Here is a 26673-nt window from a genome sequence, read left to right as displayed (position 1 = left end):
TGCCTACCCCCGATAACCTTTCACCCCCTTGCTTATCAATAATCTATCTACCTCTGACTTATAAATATTCAAAGACTCTGCTTCCACCGCCTTTTGAGGAAGAGAATTCCAAAGACTCACCACCCTCTGAGAGAAAACATTTCTCCTCATCTCTGTCTTAAACAGTGACCCCTTATTTTTAAACAGTGACCCCTAGTTCTAGATTCTCCCACAAGGGGAAACATCCTTTCCACATCCACCCTGTCAAGACACCTCAGGATCTTATATGTTTCAATCAAGTCGCCTCTTACTCTTCTAAATTCCAGTGGATACAAGCCTAGTCTGTCCAACCTTTCCTCATATGACAACCCGCCCATTCCAGGTATTAGTCGAGTAAACCTTCTCTGAACTGCTTCCAATGCATTTACATCCTTCCTTAAATAAGGAGACCAGTACTCCAGATGTGGTCTCACCAATACTGTACACAGTACTCCAAATGTGGTCTCACCAATGCCCTGTATAACCCTGTATAAACACTTGCCCCTCATAACATAAAGGGCAAACTTACCGAAGGAAGGGTCTAATTGCCTCAGAGGGAGTGCAACCAAAGTTTAGGGGGCTGCCCTATGAGGGGAGATGGAGTAAAATGGGCCTATACTCTTTGCAGTTTAGCAGAATGAGAGGTGATCTCATTGAAATATATAAAATTCTTAGAAGGTTTGACAGGGTAGATGCTGAGAGCCAGGGCCGTTCACGGGGTGATGTCAGGAAGCGCTTCTTCACACAAAGGTGGGTGGTGGGGGGGTGGCTGGGGGAATCTGGAACCCTCTCCCCGCCAAAAAAGCTGTCGAGGCCCGGTGGGTCAGTTGAAAATGTCAAATCTGAGATTGATAGATTTTTGCTGGGCGATGGGATTAAGGGTTACAGAACCGAGGCAGGGAGATGGAGTTAAGATGCACATCTGATAGAATGGAGGGGCTGAATGGCCTCTTCGTATCCCTATCTTTGCGGTCGGTTAGCAGATTCAACCGAAGGGGCAAGCCGCCTCTCAGTTTGACTTGAGGAATCCTGGGTCAGGGGACGCAGAAGGTTAGTCATGCCCCTTGAGTTTGAGTGTGCCCGTGCCCCTGTCCCTGCCAGTTGTGGTTGGCAGAGTAGCAGACCATGAACGTTATTGAAGAAAGGTTGCCACTTGGGCCTGGTACTGGAGGGCTGCCAGTTCACCTAGGTTTGGACACCGGATTAAAAGCAGGAGGAAACGGGGGGGGGGGGGGGGAAAGGGTTTCGGAGAGGGCTTGCACTGTTATATGTTAAGAATTCAGAATCTCACCAGGCGACTGGGGAGGTCCAAGGTTGTAACTGTGAATCAGAAGGATTTGCATCTGCTCCATGTCAGGTTTCAGGCATCTTCCTTCTGACTGTGCTGTGGGATCCAGCCTACGATTGTGGTTCGCAGAAGTAATTAAAGAAATACGACACGATTTTCCACATCAGCTCAAAAGCTCCCTGCTTAAGCCTCCCAGTAGGTGTTTGGTGAGTGTTATTGAGATGTTTGGAGCTTACAAAGGAGATTAAGTGAATGGGCACAAACTGTGGCAAATGGATTTCAATGTGAGGTCACCCACTTTGGATCTAAAAAGGACAGAACGGGGTCTTTCTAAATGCCGATGCGGTGAAGATCCATAGAGACTTCGAGGGTCCTGGCACACAGATCATTAAAATGGACAGGGGTGGCGTCAAGTTGTTGCTCGACTGTGCTCCTTGTGAGGCGCCTCGGGGTGTTTTTGCTCCATTAAAGGCGCCATACAAATGCAGGTCGTTGTTGCTTTGAGACCAGAAAGGAGTGGATAGGGATGGGAACTTCCATGCGACCCTACATTCAAGGCTATGGGCCAAGTGCTGGCAAATGGGATTAGGCAGACAGGTCAGGTGTTTTAATGCATCGGTGCGGACTCGACGGGCCGAAGGGCCTATTCTGCACTGTATTATTCTGTGATTCTGAAACCTAATACTTTTTCCTTTGAACAGGTACCTGCATTATGTGTTCGACCTGGGGAATGGACCCTCCCTGATGAAGGGGAACTCGGACAAGCCCATCAATGATAACCAGTGGCACAATGTGATGGTCTCTCGAGATCCAAACAACATCCACACCCTCAAGATTGACTCCCGGACAGTTACGCAACATTCAAATGGTGCCAGGAATCTTGACCTGAAAGGTAAGCCTGCTTTGTAAATGAGCTATTGTTACAGTATCGCAATGCCGAGACCAATTCATCTGGTCAGTGGCTGAGTTCAGAAAGATGTGAGGTGATGCATTGGGGGAGGTCAAACAAGGCAAAGGAATACACGATTAATGGGAAAATACTGAGAAGTGTAGAGGAAGTGGGAGACATTGGAGTGAACGTCCACTGATCCCTGAAGGTAGCAGGACAGGTCGATAAGGTGGTTAAGAAGGCATATGGAATCCTTTCCTTTATTAGTCGAGGTATAGAATATAAGAGCAGGGAGGTTATGCTGGAACTGTATAACTCATTGGTTAGGCCACAACTTGAGTACGGTGTGCAGTTCTGGTCACCTCATTACAGAAAGGATGTAATTGCACTGGAGAGGGTACAGAGGAGATTTACGAGGATGTTGCCGGGGCTGGAAAAATGCAGCTATGAGGAAAGATTGGATAGGCTGGGGTTGTTCTCCTTGGAACAGAGAAGGCTGAGGGGAGATCTCATTGAAATGTACAACATTGTGAGGGGCCTGGATAGAGTGGATGTGAAGGGTCTATTCACCATAGCAGAGAGGTCAGTGACGAGGGGGCAGAGATTTAAAGTGATTGGTGGAAAGATTAGGGGGGAGATGAGGAAAAACTTTTTCACCCAGAGGGTGGTGATGGTCTGGAACTCACTGCCTGAAAGGGTAGTTGAGGCAGAAACCCTCGACTCATTCAAAAGGAGTCTGGATCTGCACCTCAAGTGCCGTAATCTGCAGGGTTACAGAGCAAATGCTGGAAGGTGGGATTAGAATAGGTGGATCATTTTCTTTGGCTGGCACAGAAACAATGGGCCAAGTGGCCTCTTTCTGTGCCGTAAACATTCAATGTTGCTAAAGATCCTCTATTGCAAGTCCAGAACAATGGCAAAGTTCACTCGGGTTCATTTCAAGAGGGATAGGATTGAAAGTCAAAATAAAGTTATGCTAAACTTGTATCGAGCCGTGCTCAGTCCACATCTGCGTACTCTTCTGGTCGCCTTATTTAGGAACAGAGGTAATAGGAGCAGGAGTAGGCCATTCGGCCCCTCGAGCCTGCTGCTCCATTCAACTAGATCATGGCTGGTCTTCTATCAACGCCGGTTTCCTGCTCGATCACCCTATCTCTTGACATCCAAAAGGATATAGAGGCAATGGAGGAGGTTAAAAGAAATAATTTTCAGTGATGATACTGGATGTAAAGGGGTTATCCTTATCAGGAGAGGGTGAACATGTTGGGTTGCTTTTCTCTTGCAAAGGGATAAAGAGGGGTGATCTAGAAGAGGTCTTTAAAACAATGAAAGAGTCTGATAGGGCGGATGCAGAGAGAATGTTTCCACTTGTCAGGAAGAACATAACTCGGGGCCATCAGTATCAGACAGTCACTAATAAATCTAACCGGGAATTCCGGAGAAACTCCTTTCCCCAGAGAGTGAGGAGAATGTGGAACTCGCTACCACAGGGAGTGGTCGAGGTGAATAGTATCGATGCATTTAAGGGGTATGCTGGATAAACACACGAGGGAGAAAGGAATAGAGGGTGACTGTGATAGAGTGAGGTGATAAAGAATTTGAGGAAGCTTGAGTGGACTGGTTCTGTCATGTAAATTTGATGTATTCTTGAGTTCAGTCCTGGGCGTGTCCGGTCAGGATGACCTTGGCTTGGGGTGACCAGGGTTTGGGCTCCAATTTGAACATTTTGAATCTGTAATTGATGGACTATTCTGGAAGGTTGGGGTTGCGGAACACTCCCGGAGTTAAGACACAGGTCAGCCATGATCTAACTGGAGGGGCGGAATGGGCTGGAAGGGGCTGAATGGCCTCTTCCTGCTCCTATTCAGTGAACCCTGCTCTGAATGAGTGCGAACAGGATTCAGCCCGGGCTGCAGTGCGCCTCCTGCCAGGCTATTCGACTACGGGGGGGGTGGGGGGGGGCACGCGGCGCTTGCCTCGATGAGGTATTGAAGGGTGAATGGCCCCCCCCCCCCATGTTGAGACTGCAGCGAGGGGACGATGCCTGCAGAAATGAGCATAGGTCCCGTCTCCCCTCTCGGGTGGACGTAAAAGACCCCACGGCCGCTATTGGAAGAAGAGCGAGGGGGTGGGGGGTGGGGGAGTGGAGGAGTTCTCCCCGAAGTCCTGGGTCCAGTATGTATCCCTCAACCAACACCACTAAAAAAACGGATGATCTGGGCCATTTTATCACATTGCTGATTGTGGGATCTTGCTGTGCGCAAATTGAGGGGAAGTAGGGAGCCGGTTTGCACACAGCAAGCTCCCACTAAGTTAGCCCATCGATCGCACCGTTCAGCAGGCTTTGCTGGGTAACAATGGAGAGGTGGGACCAGTGATCGTGGCTGAGACCCTCCGGTCAACATGACTTTGCACGCCAGCGTGCAGTGCAGTTATCGGCTGGTCCCGATGAGGAGCCAGCACCCTTTCCATTAGCCCAGCAGTGACTGCTACAAGCGGGAAGCCGATACTGGTGCGAAGTGGGTCTCTTTCGAGTCGGGTTGGCTCCCAGGCGACGCCATTAAGGAAATCTGCCATCCTTACCTGGTCTGGCCTACATATGACTCCAGACCCACAGCAATGTGGTTGACTCTTAACTGCCCCTCCGAAATGGCTACTCAGTTGTATCAAACTGCGATGGAACAGTCGACGGAGGCCAACAGTCTGATTTGGAACTATATCGGCCGTTCCTTCACTCTCGCTGGGTCAAAATCCTGGAACTCCCTTCCTAACAGCACTGCGGGTGTACCTACCCCACACGGACTGCAGCGGTTCAAGAAGGCAGCTCACCACCACCTCCTCAAGGGGCAATTAGGGACGGGCAACAAATGCAGGTGTTTCAAGAACTAATTGGAAAACAAAATGCAGGGTTTCCAGCAAACACGTTTCATGAAGGAACCAAGTCCCATTCACCCGTCATCCCCCCGTGCTCCCTGCTCCTCCACAGGGTGGCACTGGTGAAACCTGTGCAGGTGGCCATCTTTAGAAATCACTGAACTGATGTGAAACTCCCCTCTAACCCCGTCATATCGCTGTTAAAAAAAACACATTGTTGAAGAAGGTGTCACTGGATTTTTAATGATGTACTAAGTTGTAATTAGTGCTGAACACCCTCTTTGGCCCTGAAAATCCAATTTTATATTTGTGGAATTTCAAATTTCTCCATTATGATAACAAATCCATAGGTTTGTTGGATAGGTTTTAAAGTATGTTTGCGATATTTCAGCTGATTCCCACATGGATCTCCCAATCGTAATTTCGCTCTTTGTAGTATTGATAGAAAGTGAAGGATAATCAAGGTATTTTACTCTACGGGTTGCTGTCTATGAGAATGCTTCAATGTGATTGGTTGCTTACACGGCTTGATGCCATTGCTGCTGCTGTGCGCCTGGATGTCCCCGGAACTTGGCGCCAGAATCATACTGATGTCGGGACAGGGCAAAACAACTCCACGGAGGTCACTAGTTCTTTGTGGACGGCTTCCTTGGAAACCGGGGGGGATCGAGTGCCATAACTTTGTCGCTGACCTCATAATCTGGGGAATTGTTTCAGTGAAATAGACAGAGTTGACAGCTGCCTGCAATACTGCAAACAGGCACAAGAGGGGAATATTTACCTAGATTTGGAACCCACAACTGGTTTCCCACAAACAGCAAGCACAGGGCACTGAGAGGATTTCCTGACCAGAATAAATGAACATGTACCCAATCATGTTCCTTATTTATTATTCAATAGAAAAATAGTTCTTTTATATGATATTTTTATTGTGCCCATCACTTTGTGTGATTAAGTGCTATTGGGTGGAGTATGTTTCTCCTAGAGAGAAGACAATATCCCTTCAAACACTCCCAGGACAGGTACAGCACGGGGGTTAGATACAGAGTAAAGCTCCCTCTACACTGTCCCCATCAAACACTCCCCAGGACAGGTACAGTACGGTGGTTAGATACAGAGTAAAGCTCCCTCTACACTGTCCCCATCAAACACTCCCCAGGACAGGTACAGTACTGGGGTTAGATACAGAGTAAAGCTCCCTCTACACTGTCCCCCATCAAACACTCCCAGGACAGGTACAGCACGGGGGTTAGATACAGAGTAAAGCTTCCTCCACACTGTCCCCATCAAACACTCCCCAGGACAGGTACAGCACGGGGGTTAGATACAGAGTAAAGCTCCCTCTACACTGTCCCCGTCAAACACTCCCAGGACAGGTACAGCACGGGGGTTAGATACTGAGTAAATCTCCCTCTACACTGTTGCATCGAACCGTGAACTGCAAATCGGACAATTTGTGTCGCACTGCTATTAACTTTGTGGAAATGGCAGGTCATTCTCAACCTCCCCATGAGCTTCAAGAACCTGCTGCATTTGATCATCTATTACCCATTAAACTCACTGCTAAGAGTTAGGGCTAGTACTTAACTGCGGAAGGACCCTTTTAATGAGGAGGTTTCAATGGCACTTGACATCTCTGGCCCAGAAAGGCAACAATTTAAACTGTGAAGTCTTCTTCATGCAGGTAGTAAATTGTTCTTGGAGATTTTTTAAATTTAAAATTTTACATTTGTTTTATTAATTTTCCATTCTGTCTCTTTCCCTCCCTATCTCTCTCTCTCTCTCATCTCTCTCTCAACTTAACCTTCCTTTCCCCCTCTTTATTTCTCTTTCTGCAACTGGGCAACAAGATGGCAGATGGAGTATAACATAGGGAAATGTGAAGTTATTCACTTTGGTTGTAAGAATAGAAAAACAGAGTATTTTTTTAAAAGGTGTGAAACTTGGAAATGTTGATGTTCAAAGAGGCTTGGGTGTGCTTGTACAAGGAACGCAGAAAGTTAGCATGCAGGTACAACAAGCTATTTATTGCAAGGGGATTGGAGGACAGGAATAAGGAAGTATCGCTACAATTCTACAGGGTTTTGGTGAGACCACATCTAGAGTACCGTGTGCAGTACATTTAAGAAAGGATATACTTACAGTGGAGGTGGTGCAGTGACCGTTCACTAAATTGGTCCCTGGGATGAGAGGCTGAGTAAATTGGGCCGATATTCTCTGGAGTTTAGAAGAATTAATTGAGACATACAAGACTCTGAAAGGGCTGGGCAGGGTAGAAGCTGCGAGATTGTTCCCGCTGGTCGGGGAATCTAGAACACGGGGACACAGTCTCAGGATAAGGGGCTGATCATTCAGGACTGAGATGAGGAGAAATTACTTCACTCAAAGGGTTGTGAATCTGTGGATGCTCCGTCATTGAATACGTTTAAGGTTGGGATAGATTTTTGGTCTCTCAGGGAATCAAGGGATATGGGGAGCGGGCGTGAAAGTGGAGTTGAAGCCCAAGATCAACCAGGATCGTATTGAATGGTGGAGCAGTCTCGATGGGCCGAACGGTCTACTCCTGCTCCTATTTCTTGTGCTCTTTTATTTGATTGGGCTCTAATCCATCCAGTTCCCTGTGCCATCGTTCCTTTGTTTCTTTCTCAATCCATATATCTCACTGGTTAAAGAGATAGACTATTGGTCCTGCCATTCACTCAGGTCCCAGATCACCAGTTGGCCAGACTGCGCCTCCATTAGCTCAGACCTCCAACAATGTTACAGGGCGAAACATTTTGAGTTGGAGGGAGAGAGTTAAATACTAACTAACGGGGCGAAACCTCGAGATGCCTCGCTGCAGAAGATTCTGCGCCATTGACTGCCTTGTACTCTGGTCCCACCCTCGTGCTAAGACACTGTCTCCCACATCGTGCCTTCATTATGCGGCATTCTGCTTGGCCTATTTCCATTTCACAATGTTCCGACAAGGTGCTGTCTGCCATGCGGGGTCAGTTAATGCCCGTGCACCCAGGACTGGAGTACGGAAAAACTGGGAGAGCCCTACGTGGAACCGGGGCACACCTGCCTCTTCCAATTCCGAATCCATCGGTCCAACATCACGTAGAATTACATAGTCTTTACAGCACAGAAATGGGCCATTCGGCCCATCTGCTCCATGCTGGTACTTCTGCTCCATGCGAACCTCCTCCCACCCCCTCTCCATCTCACCACCACCCCCCCTCGCCATCAACATATCCCTCTATTCCTTTCTCCCTCATGTGTTTATCCAGCTTCCCCTTAAATACATCGATACTATTCACCCTCAACAGTTTTGATCTCCTCACTTAATGAAGGATATAATTGCGTTCGAGGCAGTTCAGAGAAGGGATGGGCGGGTTATCTTATGAAGACATATCTGTACCCATTGGAGTTTAGAAGAATGAGAGGTGATCTTATTGAAACATGTAAGACTCGGAGGGATTTGACAGGGTGGATGCAGAAAGGATGTTTCTCCTTATGGGAGAGACTAGAACTAATGGGCACAGTTTCAAAATAAGAGGTCTCCCATTTAAGACAGAGATGAGGAGAAATCTTTTCTCTGAGGATTGTTCTTCCCCAGAGAGCAGTGGAGGCTGGGTCGTTGAATATATTCAAGGCTGAGTTAGACAGATTTATGATTAACAAGGCAGTCAAAGGTGATAGCAGGTAGACAGGGAAGTGGAGATGAGGCCACAGTCAGATCACCCGTGATCTTGTCAATGGGCAGAGCAGGCTCGAGGGGCTGAATGGCCTACTCCTGCTCCTAATTCGTATGTAACCACTCCCTGTGGTAGCGAGTTCCACATTCTCCCCACTCTCTGGGGAAAGGAGTTTCTCCTTAATTCCCCATTGGATTTATTAGTGACTGTCTTGTATTGATGGTCCCGAGTTCTGGTCTCGCCCGCAAGTGAAAACATCTTCTCTACGTCTACCCTATCGAAACCTTTCATAATATTTAAGACCTCTCTCAGGTCACCCCTCAGCCTTCTCTTTTCAAGAGTAAAGAGCCCCCCGCCCCCCCCCCCCCCCCCCCCCGCTGCCTGTTTGTCCTTTCCTGATGGGGTATAGCCCCGGGGAAAGTGGCTACAAATTTCACATCATTGGGCTTTCAAAGCTCAGTTTGCAGTTGCCATTCAGGGTCCAAGCAGGCTTTCTTTGTCTGCGTCGCATTCCTGAAGCAGACCTGTGTTGTAGATGGGTTCAGGCGGCGTGAGATGGGCAAGGGTTAACTGGTTAGCAGGCAGGCTTGCAAGCTAGCTCTGATGCAGACAGTGGAGCTTATTAAGTGTGGAGACAGGTTGAGTGAGGCACTTGACAAATGAATAGAGGCAGAACAGTATTCAAAAGGCACATACCTTCAGCTCCTACACTGTAGAGCTTGTTTAGCTGCACGCTTTCTAATAAATAATACGGACCTGACCTTTTAAGCACGGAGCTGAAGGTGTTTGAGTGGGTCCTGTGTCTTTTTTTTATAATATTGCTGAGCAGATTGCAGATCGAAGCAGTGTCAGGGCTAGAGACTGGAGTTTCTCGAAGGCAGGGATTGATTTTTTATTTTCACCTCACTCTCTCTCTCTCATTACCGCCTAACTGCGGGCAGCGTCTAGTGCGAGCAGCGACTGCAATAGGCAGCAAAGGTCCCTGGTCCAGCCGGGCAATGGTCACTTACCGCCAGAAATAACGCACGCCGGGGCCCGCAAATGAAATGGACAAAACGGCGAGGAGAAATTGCGAAGCTGGCGGATGGGATCCAGGAAGAGGGGACGTCAAGGGGGGGTGGGGGGTGGGGGGTCCTCCCAACGCCTCAGCAGAGGAACAGGAGGAGGCCATTCAGCCCCTCGAACCTGTTCTATCGTTCAGTGAGATCGTGGCTGATCTGTGACCCAACTCCATACTTGCCCCCGCTTCCCTTAAAAGCATTGGTGAACAAAAATCTATCAATCCTTCCAGCTGTCTGGGGGCCCTAAGCTCTGGAATTCCCTCCCTAAACCTCTCCGCTTCTCTCTCTCTCTCCTCCTTTAAGACGCTGCTCAAATCCGACCTCTTTGACCGGGATTTTGCTCGCCTGTCCTTAATATCGCCTTACGTGGCTCGGTGCCAAATTTTGTTGGATCACCTTGGGAGGTTTCTCAACGTTAAGGGTTCTCGATAAATGCAAGTTGTTTTTGGCTGCAACGCGCCGACCTCCAGTGCAGTAACGATGCAGGAACTCTTGTCAGAGCGAGTCCCAGATACTGAACGCAAAGATAAAACACGGCGCATGCCGGAAATCTGAAATCAAGACCGAAAATGCTGAGAATACTCAGCAGGTCAGGCAGCATCGGCGGAGAGAGAAGCAGAGTTAACGTTTCAGGGCAGTGACCCTTCACCCATGAGTTCTGACAAAGGGGCCATCAGTCTAAAAACGCCAACTCTTGTTTAGCTCTCTGTTCGAGACCTGATGAGTATCGCCAGCATTTTCTGGATATCCAATCCTTTTTATTTTTGGTTGCTGATGCGAACTGACCCGCTCCCTGTCTGACCATACGCTGTAAAGAAAGAAAGACTTGCATTCATATAGCGCCTTTCACATCCTTTAGGACGCCTCAAACCTGGAACTCTCTCCCCCTGTTGAGGGGAGGGGGGGGGGGGAAGTCAACTGAAAATGTCAAAATTGAGATTGATCCATTTTTGTTGGGTAAGGGGATTAAGGGTTAGGGAACAAGTGCGGGTAGATGGGAGTTAAGGTACTCATCCAGGATCTAACTGAATGGCGGAACATAGCGGAAGGGCTGAATGGCCTCATGTTCACATGTTCACTCTCAAACGTACAGAAGTGAGAGATTTCAATGGCCCCCCCCCCCCCCCCGCAAATACTCGGCAGACTATAAACGTAAGCAAGCAAACGAACACCTACTTCAAAAAATGAGCTGGGAAATTTGGTCGCCAATTTAGCACACACTTCTTGGCTGTTTGTGAGAAGGATTTCCTTTCAAACGAGATTGGTCGATCGTTGTTAACCACAGGTATTGAGGGACATGGGGCAAAGGCATTATGGAGTTGGGTCGCAGGTCAGCCATCTTATGGCAGAACAGGCTCGAGGGGCCGAATGGCCTCCTCCTGTTCCTCCGTTGCTAATAGATTATTCAGTCTCAGGATACGGGCTCTTTCTTTCTCTTAAGTATGTCATTGTATTCTAGAGTTTTTAGCTGTCGCTGTCACTTTGCTCTGTCAGAATTACGCGTGGGTCAGAATTTCTCCCTACGTTTCTCTTCCTTTGGCAATTAAAGACTGGCAGGGATTTGCCTTTCCTCTGGCAGTGCAACAGCTAACACATTTGCTTGTATCCCTATCCGTGCTACATTAAGCCGTTATACTGAACCTTTATAAAGCTCTGGTTAGGCCACAACTGGAGTATTGCGTCCAGTTCTGGTCACCACACTGCAGGAAGGAGGTGAGGGTCCTTGAGAGGGTGCAGAGGAGATTTACCAGAACGGTTCCAGGGATGAGGGATTTTAGTTACAAGGTGAGGTTGGAAAATCTGGGAGCAAAGGGGATTGAGGGGGAGATTTGATGGAGGTGTACAAGATTATGACTAGTTTAGATAAGGTAGACTTATTAGCTGATGGTACTAAGGACTGGGGGACACAGATTGAAGGTTTATGGCCGAGAGATACAGGGATGCGAGGAAGAACGTATTTTACACAGCGGGTGGTAGTGAGCTGGAACTCGCCGCCCACGAGGGTGGTGGAAGCGGAGACGATGAATGATTTCAAACGGAAACTGGATGGGCGCTCGAAGGAGATAAACGTGCAGGGCTACGGGGATAGACCGGGGAGGTGAGGCCGGGCGGTAATGGGACTGACTGGAGAGCGGGGAAGGACTCAATGGGCCGAATGGCCCCCTTCTGTCGCACAATAACACTGACTTCAGCTGTTGCTCCCCTGTTTAGCAGTCAGTTTAAAACAGGATGGGAGAAACCTTATGCCAAACTTTAGGCAATCTCGCTGAGAGTAGAAATTGGAGTGCACTGTCTTTCATTAGGTGGCCATTTGCACGTTGGATTATTTTGAAGGGTGAAAGTGTTTTTAAGTAGCCCAATTTGCCACTCGAATCTCCAGGGTTACGATCTGCAATCGAGCAGCACTAAGGGGATTTATTTTGCTCGGGCGTTTAACGGTTAATTAGACCCACACTTAATGTCCAGGCTTCTGAATGCCTCATCGGGGAAAGTTGACTGGCTTTACGCCCCGCCCAATTTATTCTTAACGCCCCGTTCAAGTTGATATGGGAGCTCCTGACCTTGTCGGTTCCATACGTTAACTGCCAGTTGAACTGAGGACTGGAGTACAGGGCTGTGACTGGTAGACCTACCTCCAGCCAGGGAAGAGACTATCTAGAGTTGAGAAGTCGGTGTGAGTGGAAGGGGAAATGGGCCAAATTTAGGGATAAACTTCGATTGTCCATTGTTGAATTTGGCTCCTGATTATTTCTTGGTGTGAAGTGGGAGGGGGGGGGGTGGCGCGGGAATGGGGTTGCGAAAGGGAGTTTGAGGAAGTATGATGGCAGCTCCCTTCTGCGTACAAGACCATAAGAAATAGGAGCAGCAGTAGGCCATTCGGCCCCTCGAGCCTGCTGCCCCGTTCGATAAGAGCGTGGCTGATCTTCTACTTCAACTCCACTTTCCCGCCCGATCCCAAGATTCCTTGTGTTCCCAAAAATCTACCAGTCTCAACCTTGAATATACCCAACGACGGAACATCCGCAGCCCTCTGGGGTGGAGAATTCCAAAGATTGACAACCCTCTGGGTGGAGAAAGCTCCCCTCATCTCAGTCCGAAATAGCCAACCCCTTTATCCAGTGACCGTATGTTTTACTTTGCCCAGCCATTGCCCAGGCACCTACCCTGTCACAACCCATTAAGCGTTTCATCCGTTTCAGTGAGATCACCTCTCATTCTTCGAAACTCCAAAGACGACAGGCCTCTACACAATTATCCGATCATCTGCATTCTGGCTGGGACTGGTAGTGTCACAATAGCCCATCAAATGTGATCCCACAATGGGTGGGGTTCCATATTGTGATTTGGCGAACCCATCGTATGTAATCTGACTCATTCACACTGCAAGTGGGACTAAGGGAGGCCAGATTTACCCTGGCCCAGGGCAATGGGTGGGTCAAGGGCTCCATATGCCTGCACCCACAATAGATTGCTTTGTTTCAAAGAGCCAGCATAGGCACAAAGGGCCGAATGGCCTCCTTCTGCACTGTAGGATTCCACTGGCAGCCATTTGAGCCCCACTCCAGAGACTAAAGCACATAAATCATAAATCCAGGCTGACACTCCCTGTGCAGTACTGAGGGAGTGCTGCACTGTCGGAGGGTCAGTACTGAGGGAGCGCTGCACTGTCGGAGGGTCAGTACTGAGGGAGTGCTGCACTGTCGGAGGGTCAGTACTGAGGGAAAGATGCACTGTCGGAGGGTCAGTACTGAGGGAGTGCTGCACTGTCAGAGGGTCAGTACTGAGGGAGCGCTGCACTGTCGGAGGGTCAGTACTGAGGGAGTGCTGCACTGTCGGAGGGTCAGTACTGAGGGAAAGCTGCACTGTCGGAGGGTCAGTACTGAGGGAGCGCTGCACTGTCGGAGGGTCAGTACTGAGGGAGCGCTGCACTGTCGGAGGGTCAGTACTGAGGGAGTGCTGCACTGTCAGAGGGTCAGTACTGAACCAGTTATTATATATTATTATTATAGAGCTGTTCCTTTGGTACATTCCCATCCTCCACACGTCCTCTGCCCCGACTGCATAGTTTGCAGTATCAAGCTGATCATATTATTGGCAGGTGACGATTGCCTGGAGGAGGGCAGCTGAGCAGTTGGGGGGGGCAGCGGGGGGGTTTGGTTCCCTCGACTCGGTTCCAGTATTGGAGGGAGATGATTGAGAAGATCTACTTTGCTATCGACCACTGTCGGCTGTTCCAGCCGAGTGAGACTGCCATAACTCACGGCGGCCTCAATCGGACGTGAACCCATCGGAGACAACGCAGTAATCACCCCATGTCCGATGTCCGATCCCATGCAAATTCTGCCAGCTCCAGCTTCGTGCTGGCCTGGAATTCAAACAACTATCTGGAAAAGCAGCTTTGTCCCTCCAGTTTATCGCTTGTTGTTCTGTCCATTGATTTCTGTGTGCGTGTTCCAGCTGCTAATTTCTCTGCTCACTCGGTCGTTGCCTTTTCTGGGAGCTGATCGCTAACGATGCTTGTGGAATTGTGCTACTTTCCTCTCCGAAACTGCCGCATTCCTCTAATAGTTTCTCTTTTTGAAAGTTATGCCCTGTTACGCTGGGTTCTGAAGCGTTTCTGTATTGATCCTGCGATTGGCATTTTGCAGTTCATCGGAGACACAATGCCAGTGTTTTCTGCCTCTCTCTTCCAGAAGGGTGAGGAGGAGTGGAATACAGCCTCACACGCACTGGAAACCCTTCCAGCCGCCCTTCGAGTATCAGTCCGTGGCAAGCTATTTGGCCACGTGGGGAGGCACCTCACAACGATAGCTCATTCTGTGCCCGCCTGTTATTCATCGAGGTTAGGGCCAGCAGGAGGGGGTGGGGGAGGGGGCAGGTGTAGCTGTACAGCGATCAGAAGTGGGAACTTTTTTTCACTCCGCTGGCCCTTGCCAGTTTTCAGGTCCCAGGATATTGAGGCTAATTTTGGCTCAGTGTTAACCAGATGCTCCATTTGCCTATCGAATATTGGAACAGTTAAGAAGATTCTATTTGTTACCCCTGACGCGACGCAGGATATTGTGAACTGAAACACAGACAGAAGTCATTCGACAACAACGAGCTGCATTTCTATAGCGCCTTGCATGTGGTGAAACGACCCCCCCCCCCCCCCCACCGAACCGCATCACAGGAGCGTAATCAGACAAAATTTGACGCCGAGCCCCATAAGGAGATATTAGGACAGGTGTCCAAAAACCTTGGTCAAAGGGGTCCGTTTGCAGGAGCATGTTAGAGGAGGAGAGAGAGAGAGGCGGAGAGGTTTAGGGAGGGAATTCCAGAGCTCAGGGCCCCCCCAGGCAGCTGAAGGCACGGCCGCCAATGGTGGAGCGCTGGGAATCGGGGGATGCGCAAGAGGCCGGAATTGGAGGAGCGCGGAGATCTCGGAGGGCTCTAGGGGTTGGAGGAGGTGACAGAGATAGAGCGGTGGCTTTCAACCTTCCTGATTTACTTGTTCTAACCTCCGTCCCCCACTCCCCTGCCTCTCCTCTTCAGAAGGTGGGTTCTGGGCAACAGACTAGCAAGCGGGAATGTGCCTTTGAAAGGGAATATTGTTTCAGGTGCGAGTTGAATTGGCGATCCGTTCTGTTTAATGGAACTACTTTTAATAAATGGGACAATTTCATCTGCATCAAGACACTTAGCGATCTTCAGCTCCGATGCACATGAAGAGCAGTGATCATTCTGCTGCATTTATTCAACATCATTGCATGAACATAATTGTGCATGCATGGAGCAGAATCCAAGCAAACACAGTTAATTGTGCACTGATTTTAGCTCCTTTCAGAAAGAGAATGGCAAAGAGGGGAGAAGGTGGGCAAATGAGTTGGATAGAAGCGGATCGTAGAATGGTTACATCACAGAAGGAGGCCATTCAGCCTATTGTGTCTGTGCCAGCTCCCTGCAAGGGCTACTCAGTTCGTCCCACTCCCCCGCCTTTTCCCCCGAGCCCTGCAGTTTTTTTTTCTCTTCAGATACGTCCCCTTCTGAAAGCCACGATTGAATCTGCCTCCACCGCACTCTCAGGCGGTGAGTTCCAGATCTGAACCACTCACTGCGTGAAAAATACTCTTTCCTCATGCCGCCTTTGGTTCTTTTGCCATTCACCTTAAATCAGTGTCCTCTGATTTGCGACCCTTCCACCAATGGCAACAGTTTCTCTCTGTCCAGACCAGGGTTGTCCAACATGCAGCCTCTGAGCCAGGATCCAGCCCGCCAAAGGTTTCCATCCGGCCCACGGATATATTTCAGAGATGGAAAAGTTCCCATTTTTTTAAGCATCGCGCTGTCAGTTTCACAGCTGACAGGTGCTGAAATCGGGAACAACGGTTTCCCAACTTCAGGCAGATTCAGGGTTTCCGGCGGGTTCTGACATTTTTTTTTAAAGCCCGCCGGAAATCCCCGAATCTGTACGAAGTTGGGAAACTGCTGCTCCCGATGTCAGCACCTGTCAGCTGTGAAACTGACAGCGCGATGCTTTAAAAAAAAACTGACCAACCACAAAGCTGTTGTGCTGAGCGCTCCCGCTCCCTGCAACTGTCAGAGACAGAGAGACAGAGAGAGGGGGGGGGGGGGGAGACAGAGAGAGAGAGGAGGAGAAAGAGAGAGGGGGGACTGAGAGAGAGAAAAGGGGAAACAAGGAGCGGGGGGGACAGAGGGGGGCAGACAGAGAGAGAGGGGACAGATAGAGAGAGGGGTAGATAGAGAGCAAGGGTGGCAGAGCAAGGGGAGACAGAGGGGGACAGACAAAGGAGGGGACAGAGAGAGGGGGGACAGAGAGAGAGGGGGACAGAGGGGGCAGACAGAGAGAGGGGGAATGGAGAGAGGGGGATGGAGGGGGGCAGACAGAGTGGGAGACAGAGAGAGAGGGGGGACAGAGAGAGAGAGAGGGGTCAGACAGAAAGGGGGGACAGACAGACAGAGAGAGGGGGCAGACAGAGAGAGGGGGCAGAGAGAGAGGGGGACAGAGAGAGGAGGAGACAGAGAGAGAGAGGGGACAGATAGAGAGGGGGACGGAGGGGGTAGACAGACAGAGGGGCTAGACAGAGAGAGGGGGAACGGAGAGAGAGGGGGAACGGAGAGAGAGGGGGGATGGAGAGAGAGAGGGGGACAGACAGAAAGGGGGACAGACAGAGAGAGAGGGGGGACAGAGAGAGGAGGATACAGAGAGAGAGAGGGGACGGGAGGGACAGAGAGAGAGAGAGAGAGAGAGGGGGGGGACAGAGAGAGAGAGGGGACAGAGAGAGAGTGTGGGGGATGGTTATGGTTGCAACAAAGGGTTGTTAGTGCTTCGACCATATCTTCCATGTGATTGGGGCTCCAGTGGTTTATCCAACGACAAGTTTTAATATATATTGACTCAACCGCTTTAGAATACAAATGACTTTGGATTATGTTGAATGACGGGCGAGAAATTCAAGTAAGCAACGCACCCTGGTTCCTGGGTTAATCGGAACCAGCTTCTGAGGCTGAATATATACGACTCTGGACGTCCGGCCATTCCAAGAATTTTGGACGGTGAATGCTCTGTCCTTTTATACTAGCTGGCTGCCTTGAGTTGTGTGTATGAGTCCTGTGGAACATGTAGGCTCTCCTCTTATCGGTTTCTTATTGGTCTCAAGGGAGTACTGAGGGAGTGCTACACTGCCGGAACTGCCATCCTTTGGGTGAGACGCTAAACCGAGATCCCATCTGCCCTCCCAGGTGGATGAAAAGATCCAGTGGCCAATAGGTGCCCCTGGCATCCTGGACAAATGTATAGACCTCAACATCACAAAAAAATAGATGACCTGGTCATTATCACATTGCTGTTTGTTGGGAACTTGCTGTGCGCAACTTAGCTGCCGTGTTTCCTACAGCAGTGACTACACTTTGGAAGTACTTAATTCCCTGCAATGCACTTTGGGATGTCCTGAGGTTGTGAAAGGTGCTATATCAAGGCAGGACTGTCTTTATTTTCCTCTTTTGGGCGCGATCCTGCGCCATTTGGCTACAATTCTGGAGCAAGGCATGCTGGGATACTTGACCACTCCGAAATGTTGGCCGGAATTTTTACAGTCGTCATGGGTTGCAGGGGCGTGTGCTCTGAAGAGTTATAAGCGACGCGCCCTAAAATTTCTCCTCGTTGTGCGCGGCCCGTTGACTGCACTACGGGGTCACGAGCCACGTTCCAGCAGGGTAGAAACCGAAGGGCATTTAAGCACAAATTGAGCTGAGTTGCCTGCCTGGCCTTCAAGGATTGGGGTTGCTTGGGCACCCCCTGCATTACAGCCTAGATAAAAGGGACTTCTTCAAATGAAGGTACCATTGGAACCTAGCCTTGCTGGAAAGCAACTGTGTCTTCAGGACACACGCTGTCGTTGATGTCCAGATTAACCAGCCAGATCAGGGGATGAGGAGACACAGTGTGGGTTCTTGGGCCCTTGGCCTGCCTGCTATTTTTAAGAACTTGCTGGCTTTTGCACACTTAATTGCCCATTAAACACGCGGCAGAAAGTTAGGGCTGGCAATTAAGTGCGTAAGTACCCTTCTTAACATCGCGACGGTAGTGAATGCTGGCCAACCTCTCTGGTCCAGAAAACGAGCAGCTTGCCTCTCATTCCCGCAGGCAGTAAACCCTTCACAGACATTTCAAAATAATGTCAAATCTTTCTCGTCTGTGTCTTACTTTTCTGTTCGTCTCCCTTTTCCCTCTCTTTCTCCGTCTCTCAGCACGTTCCAGCATGATTTGTCTCATCCGAATGGTGTAGATTGACATCGCAAACCCAAATTATTATTTCCAGTTACACCAATAAAACGGGGCCAGAAACAGCGAGATATGGGGACAAATATGTATCTCCATCCAGTGACAAATCTTTGGAGTAATCTAAGTGATAAAAATACTGGGGTTATTCAAAATTCAGATTAATGCCACAATGGGAGAGCTTTGCGCAAGGAAGCATGGGCCCAGTGCTTTCCTTTTCATCTCAAAGAATCCTCGTTTCAGTAAAGAGTCTTGGAACCATCAGATAATGCAGTTTTCAATTTCTTGAATTCAAAGCTTTAAATCTAGTCATGCATAGAGAACAGTGTGTAAATATTGGCAACCGTGACCATGATACAAGTTAGCAACTGGAACATCACGCTCTCTTGCTCGCACTCTCTGTTGCGTTCTCTCTCTCTGTTGCTCTCTATTTGTGTCTCTTTCATTATTACTCTCACTCTCTCTCTCTCTCTCTCTCAAGTCGCTGTCGGTTGCTGTCCCCCTCTCTCTCTCACTTACTCTCTCACTCGTGTGCACTCTCTCTCCGTCTCTCGTGCCCCCTCCTGCTCACTCTCTCTTGCTCTCTTCTCCACATTCTCTCTCTCTCTCACTTTCTCGCTTATGTGCACTCTCCCTTTCCCTCTCGCACCTCCCTCGTTCACTTCACTTCTCGTGCCCTCTCTCTCCCCCCATCATGCTGTCATTCCCTCGCCAACTCTTCCACCACCTTCACTCCTGTCTTACCTGGTGTCCCCATCTGGTCCATGGGTGAGGGGAGGAGTGACAACTGTAACGTGCTGACATGGTTTATGGGTGCCATTCACCCTCCTACAAAAATAACCCTCAGATTGTGCAGGGAAAAGTCTGTCCTGGAAGGCAACCTGGAACGTGAAGGGGAGAGGGAGTTTGGGGCGTCAGACAAGTCAACAATGAATACTTTTGAACAGGAACAGTCAAGGAAGGGAGGCTGGGGGCAAATATGAGCAATTGGAGGCGGGAAGCTGCGTAAAACACGAAGCGATCACTGCTCTGTGGATGGATCTTGAGCTGTCTCCAGGTTCTGTGCGTTGGTGACCCTCCACTTGCTATTACCTTGCAAAATGTGGCTTTCCATCCACTTCCAGCAGTTTCACATCTGTAGAGGAAAGACAGTGACACCGTCAACGTGGTCTTTACTCTGCAGCCTACCAATCCCTCCTCCAGGACTGTTTCCGTGCGCAGATAAACTGCGAGGGGGAGAGAGAAGGGCGGATGTATGGATAACTGAGGCTAGCAGAGAGTCACCGAGAGAGAGAGATGGGACATGAGAGAGAGAAAATGAGAGAGCGAGCGAGAAAGAAAGCGAGAGGGTGAGAGAGAAAACGAGAGGGTGAGAGAGAAAACGAGAGAGTGAGAGAGAAAATGAGAGAGCGAGAAAAAAAAACAAGTGAGAGGGAGAACACAAGTGAGAGGGAGAGAGAACACAAGAGAGAGGAGAGAGAACATGAGAGAGGAGAGAACACAAGTGAGAGGGAGAGAGAACACAAGAGAGAGGAGAGAGAACATGAGAGAGGAGAGAACACAAGTGAGAGGGAGAGAGAACATGAAAGAGAGGAGAAAACACAAGTGAGAGGGAGAGAGAACACAAGAGAGAGGAGAGAGAACATGAGAGAGGAGAGAACACAAATGAGAGGGAGAGAGAACACAAGAGAGAGGAGAGAGAACATGAGAGGGAGAGAGAACACAAGTGAGAGGGCGAGAGAACACAAGAGAGAGGAGAGAGAACATGAGAGAGGAGAGAACACAAGTGAGAGGGAGAGAGAACACAAGAGAGAGGAGAGAGAACATGAGAGGGAGAGAGAACACAAGTGAGAGGGAGAGAGAACATGAAAGAGAGGAGAGAACACAAGTGAGAGGGAGAGAGAACATGAGAGGACAGAGAATATGAGAGAGGAGAGAACACAAGTGAGAGGGAGAGAGAACACAAGATTTTAGATTTAAGATTTAGAGATACAGCACTGAAACAGGCCCTTCGGCCCACCGAGTCTGTGCCGACCATTAACCACCTATTTATACTAATCCTACACTAATCCCATATTCCTACCACATCCTCACCTGTCCCTATATTCCCCTACCACCTACCCATACTAGGGGCAATTTATAATGGCCAATTTACCAATCAACCTTTTGGGCTGTGGGAGGAAACCGGAGCACCCGGAGGAAATCCACGCAGTCACAGGGAGAAACTCCACACAGGCAGTACCCAGAATTGAACCCGGGTCGCTGGAGCTGTGAGGCTGCGGTGCTAACCACTGCGCCACTGTGCCGCAAGAGAGAACACAAGTGAGAGGGAGAGAGAACATGAGAGAGGAGAGAACACGAGTGAGAGGGAGAGAGAACACGAGAGGGGGGGGGGGGGGGGTGGAGAGAGAACCACACAGAGAGAGAGCGAAAGACGAGAGAAAGAGAATACGAGAGATAACAAGAAGGTATACTTGTAGGAGGGACAGGCGGAATAAAAGACAGAAAGCGTCAGCGCATCTGCTGTCCCAGCAAACAACACAAACTGTGGGACAGCTGGGGAGAGGGCTGAGGAGTGAAGCCAATGCAGCTTCCGGCAGAGAATGCGGGGGAATGTAGAAACACGGGTCAGACAGTGCGGTGGGCACACGGGGCTGAGGGGCATTTCGAGCCGGGGGGGTGGGGGGGGTGGTGGTGGTGGGGAGGGGAGCCACTGTCCTGCCAGCAGCACCTCAGTGCCAACATGCTGCTGTGCAGATCTGTCTCGAGCAGTTATTCAGCACTGCGCCTGTCACTACTCCATGTTGATTATAGAACAGGACACCAGATGAATACAAATTAATACCAGGCAGCTTGCCAGTTGTCTCAAAGACCAGTGCCAACCACCCCCTCAGCTGGGACACAGTTGGAGATCAGGCGTAAGGAAAAGCAATGAGGGATCGTCCCTGAATGGCAAAGATACTTGAAAACAACCATGGCCGAGTAACCCCATCTGCACGATAACAGACACTTGAACTGGCTAAATCAAATATTATCACTTTATTCCTCCTAGCCGCTTCAGATTTTCTTGTCCCAAACAACAGCTTGCATTTATATAGGGCCTGTACTATTGGAAAAACGTCCCAAGTGCTTCACAGGAATGCCTTAAAGCAAAATTTTACCCCGAGCCACATAAGGAGATATTAGAGGCAGGCGACGAGAAGCTTGGTCAGGGAGGTCGATGTTAAGGAGCGTCTTAAAGGAGGAGACAGAGAGAGGCGGAGAGGTTTAGGGAGGGAACTCCAAAGCTCAGGGTACCAGGCAGCCAATGGTGGAGCGATAGGAATCGGGGAGGGGGTGGGGGGGGGTGGTGGGAAATTGGAGGAACCCAGAGAGGTCGGGAGTGCCAAGCTGCTCCAAGTGCACGGTTTGGACCCCGCAGGCTTTGTGCGGCCTACAAGCCCTGGCAACGAGGCCTACGGGGCCTAGGCAAGCCTGCCCTATTTCGCCCTGGTGTCTCCTGTTTGAACTCGGTCGGCCTGGAGATTTGAAAAGGGTTGCGCTTAGCGCTGTTACCTCCTTGACAGGTGCGTCAAGAATGCCACAATCTGTTCACATTCACTACAAATTAATGGGAACAAGGCTTTCAACTTTGGATGTGGCTCCCAAGGCTCCGTGATGTAAGTGGCTTGGAAACCCCTGTCCTCGACACTTGAGCTAAGAGCTAGCAGTTCTGGTAACAAATATGAGTGAGGAGAGGATCAGGTTTGTGAGTCTTATGCTCGCAGGCTTCCCTTTCCCAAATTCACACGTAGGAATCTCCACTGCTGCAAGATTACTACTGCTCCTGAACTCTCCCTCCTGCAGAAATCGCCTTATTCAGGAACATTAGGAACAAGAGGAGGCCATTCAGCCCCTCCAGCCTGTTCCATCATTCAATCCCCCCCCCCCCCCCGACTTTGTGTGAAGAAGTGTTTCCTGACATCACCCCTGAACGACCTGGCTCTAATTCTGCCCCCTCGTTCTGGACTCCCCCCCCACCCCGCCACCAGAGGAAATAGTTTCTCTCTATCGACCCCGATAGAATCCTTCAATCATCTTAAACACCCTCGATTAGATCAACCCCTTAATCTCCTACACTCGAGGGAATACAAGCCCAGTCTGTGCAACCCGTCCTCGTAATTTAACCCTTTCAGCCCCGGTATCATTCTGGTGAATCTGCGCTGTGTCCCCTCCAAGGCCCAGTATATCCTCGCTGAGGTGCGGGGCCCGGAACTGGAGCCAGAAGTGGAGAAAATTGGAAGGTTTAAGAAGGCTTTAAACCACAAGGCATTTAAAGATGGCAATTATAATCTACCTCCCCAGGCGGGGAACTGGAAAGCAATGTTGTGCGACATGTAACGTCCAAACTCTTTGGAGTCAGATTACTATTGGTGCGGGTTAAGTTAAAATGACTTGCTCAGTGTCTTTGCGCGCCTGAGGGTTATCGATGGTGTGTGACATAGAAGCAGACACGCTCCTTTTGGAATGCTATCTCACCTCAGCCTTTCAACATGACTTTCTATCCCCCTCGGCTCTCATGCACTCGTCTAGTTTCTTTTTGAAAGCATCTAAGCTGTTCGCCTCAGCCACTCCCTGTGGTATCGAGATCCACATCCTATCCACTCTCTGAGTGAACAAATTTCTCCTTATTTCTCTTTTGGCTTAATTTGTGGTCCCTAGTTTTGGGTTTGTGGAAACATTCCCTGCCCTTAACCAGTCCAACCCATTCATAATTTTGAAAGCCTCTATCAGGTCTCCTCTCTAAGTCTTCCCTTCCCAGGGGCTATGATTTAAAGGCAGCAAATGAACATCGATAAGTGTGAGCTGGTGTATTTTGGTGTGAAGAATAAGGAGGTTACGTCCTCCTTGGATGAATCCAAGGGGGATTTCAGGAGAAACTCCTTTCCCCGGAGAGTGGGGAGAATGGGGAACTCGCTACCACAGGCTGTGGTCGAGGGGAATAGTATGGAAGCATTTCAGGGGAAGCTGGATAAACACACGAGGGAGAAAGGAATAGAAGGAGATGTTGATGGGTGCGGTGGGGGGGGGAGATGAAGATTGGGGGGGCGGGGAGGAGGCTCGTGTGTAACAGGAACACCAGCACGGAGCAGATGGGCCGAATGGCCTGTTTCTGTGCCTGTAACTATTCGGTAATACGTTGCAATTGCCATTGTGAGTCGCAGGGCACCCGATTTAAGAACTGGGGGTTAAATCAGACGCTACATCTTGGAAAGAGGGGCGCTTGCAGACCTGGGGAAGGGAGAGGCTACAAAGACCTAGAGCAATGTCGGAGAAAGAGATGTTGAGCTGACAGAAACTCTAGCCCTGCTTGCCTAACCAGCCCTGTTTGGCGAGATATATTGAGTTTGCGTACTCACTACAGCTCATGTTTTATGGAAGAGAGTTCCTGCTTTTAACTGCACATGCATAATGGATATGGCTTCCAATTTCATTGTTATTTTAGCTTTTTAGTGAAAAGTGGAGAGTAGTGGGGGGATGGGAGGGGGGGGGAGGTTAGGCGGTTAGTTACTGCGGCTGCCGTCAAGTGTCTGAAATGGCTAAATCGGCACATTTTCTGCTTCATCGGAATGTCCAGTTGCCAACACAATAGTGCAGGGCACTAGGAGACTTGCCGAGGAAGAACGAGGCAGGGTTGCCATCTGTTTTCAATGGGACACTGTCGGATTTTATTTTTTTAAGTGGCTTGCCAGGGATTTCAATAAGCGTGGGGACAAACAGATGGCAGACGCCCGACTCCAACATTCCGCGTACCTCTCCATGGAATCGGAAAACGGGATGGGGGGGGCCATTCTGCCCCTTGTGGCCCTGCTGGCTCGCTGCAAGAGCAATTTAGCTGAGTCCCACTCCCCTGCACATGTGTTCTCTTCAGATGCCCATCACTCGCAGCGTAAAAAGCTTTTTCCTCATGCCGCTTTTGATCCTTTTGCCAATCACCTTGAATCGGCGCCCTCTGGTTCTCAACCCTTCCGCCAATGGGGACAGTTTCTCTCTCTCTACTCCGTCCAGACCCCTCCTGATTTTGAACACCTCGATCTAATCTCCTCTCGGCCTTCTCTTCTCTAAGGAGAACAACCCCAGCTTCTCCAATCTATCCACGTAACTGAAGTCCCTCATCCCTGGGACCATTCTCATGAATCTTTTCTGCACCCTCTCGAAAGCCTTCACATCCTTTCGAACGTGCGGTGCCCAGAATTGGACACAATGCTCCAGTTGAGGCCAAACCAGTGTTTTATACAGGCTCAACTTAACCTCCTTGCTTTTGTACTCTATGCCTCTATCTATAAATCCCAGGATCCCGTGTACTTTATTGACGACTTTATCAACCTGCCCGGTCACCTTCAATGATTTGTGCACACATACCCCCAGGTCTCTCTGCTCCTGCACCCCCCTTTAGAATTGCATGCTTTGTTTCAGATTACCTCTCCTCATTCTTCCTACTAAAATGTGTCACTTTCTCTGCATTAAATTTTACCTGTCACGTGTCCATCCATTTCACCAGACTGCCTATGACCTCTTGAGATCTATCACTCAATTTTGATGCTGTGCCCGGCACACCCAAATCGAGATCGTTAATACAGATTAGGAAAAGCGGTGATCCTACCCACTCCTGAGGGACCCCCCCCACACACCGTATACCTTCCTCCACTCCGAAAACATCCGTTAACCACTGCTCTCTGTTACCTGTCACGCAGCCAACTTCGTATCCATGCTGCCACTATCCCTTGTGTTCCATGGGCTTCAGCGTGGCTGGCGTTGAGGGGCCTGCAAGATGTTCTGGGGATTTCCAATCACGAAAAAGTCAATCTCATGAACGCCAGCCCCTGATCTCTCGTCCAACATCCCACTTTTGCGCACAAAAAAAAAAACCAGGCTGACACTCCCAGAGCCCGTACTGAGGGGGTGCACCCCCCCCCCCCCCCACCGTCAGAGGTGCCACCTTGCAGATGAGACGTTAAACCGAGTCCCCGTCTGCCCTCTCAGGTGGCTGCAAACGGTTCCGTGGCACCACTTTGAAGAATAGCAGAGTTCTCCCTGGCCGAGTCCTGGCCAATATTTATCCCTCAACCAACAATGCACAAAAGGATTTTCCGGTCATTATCACATTGCTGTTTGTGGGAGCTTGCTGTGCACAAATTCACCCACTGGGTGAAAATTTATCCCCTCACAAACTCCTACCTCTTACTCTTAATTTATGCCCTCTTTGTGCGTTTGGCCTCCAGGACTCCCTGTGGAAACGTTTCCACACTCGGGGGCCATCAATATAAGATAGACACCTATTAAATCCTATTAAATCTTCATACCCTGCCTCCTGTAAGGACTCCATTCCATTCTCCCAGTTTCTCCATCTCTGATGCATCTGCTCTGATGATGCTACCTTCCATGACGGTGCTTCTGATATGTCTTCCTTTTTCCTCAACCGAGGATTCCGCCCCCCCCCACGGTGGTTGACAGGGCCCTCAACCGTGTCCGTCCCATTTCCCGCACCTCTACCCTCACCCCTTCCCCTCCCTCCCAGAACCGTGACAGGGTTCCCCTTGTCCTCACTTTCCACCCCACCAGCCTCCATATCCAAAGGATCATCCTCCGCCATTTCCGCCACCTCCCGCGTGATGCCACTACCAAACACATCTTCCCCTCCCTTCCCCGTCAGCATTCCGAAGGGAGCATTCCCTCCGAGACACCCTTTTCCACTCCTCCATTACTCCCAACACCTCGTCCCCGTCCCACGGCACCTTCCCCTGCAATCGCAGGAGGTGTAATACCTGCCCATTTACCTCCTCTCTCCTCACTATCCCAGGCCCCCAAACACTCCTTTCAGGTGAAGCAGCGATTTACTTGTACTTCTTTCAATGTAGTATACTGTATTCGCTGCTCACAATGTGGTCTCCTCTACATTGGGGAGACCAAACGCAGACTGTGTGACCACTTTGCGGAACACCTCCGCTCAGTCCGCAAGGAGGACCCCAAGCTTCCGGTTGCTGGCCATTTCAACACTCCTCCCTACTCTCATGCTCACATCTCTGTCCTGGGATTGCTGC

General features: G+C 49.8%; 1 protein-coding gene across 1 annotated transcript in view; it reads left to right on the top strand.

Moving 5' to 3' along the window:
- The window catches only part of LOC137355989 (neurexin-2-like), a 1490911-nt gene that overhangs the window by 626597 nt on the left and 837641 nt on the right, over nucleotides 1-26673 (top strand). The window contains exon 9 of the mRNA XM_068021690.1: nucleotides 2008-2198. Coding sequence (XP_067877791.1) covers nucleotides 2008-2198 — 191 coding nt within the window. The remainder of the gene's footprint in view (nucleotides 1-2007; nucleotides 2199-26673) is intronic.

This window comes from Heterodontus francisci, chromosome 44 (genome assembly GCF_036365525.1).
Source record: "Heterodontus francisci isolate sHetFra1 chromosome 44, sHetFra1.hap1, whole genome shotgun sequence".
NCBI lineage: Eukaryota > Metazoa > Chordata > Chondrichthyes > Heterodontiformes > Heterodontidae > Heterodontus > Heterodontus francisci.
This window is presented reverse-complemented; position numbering and strand designations above follow the sequence as displayed.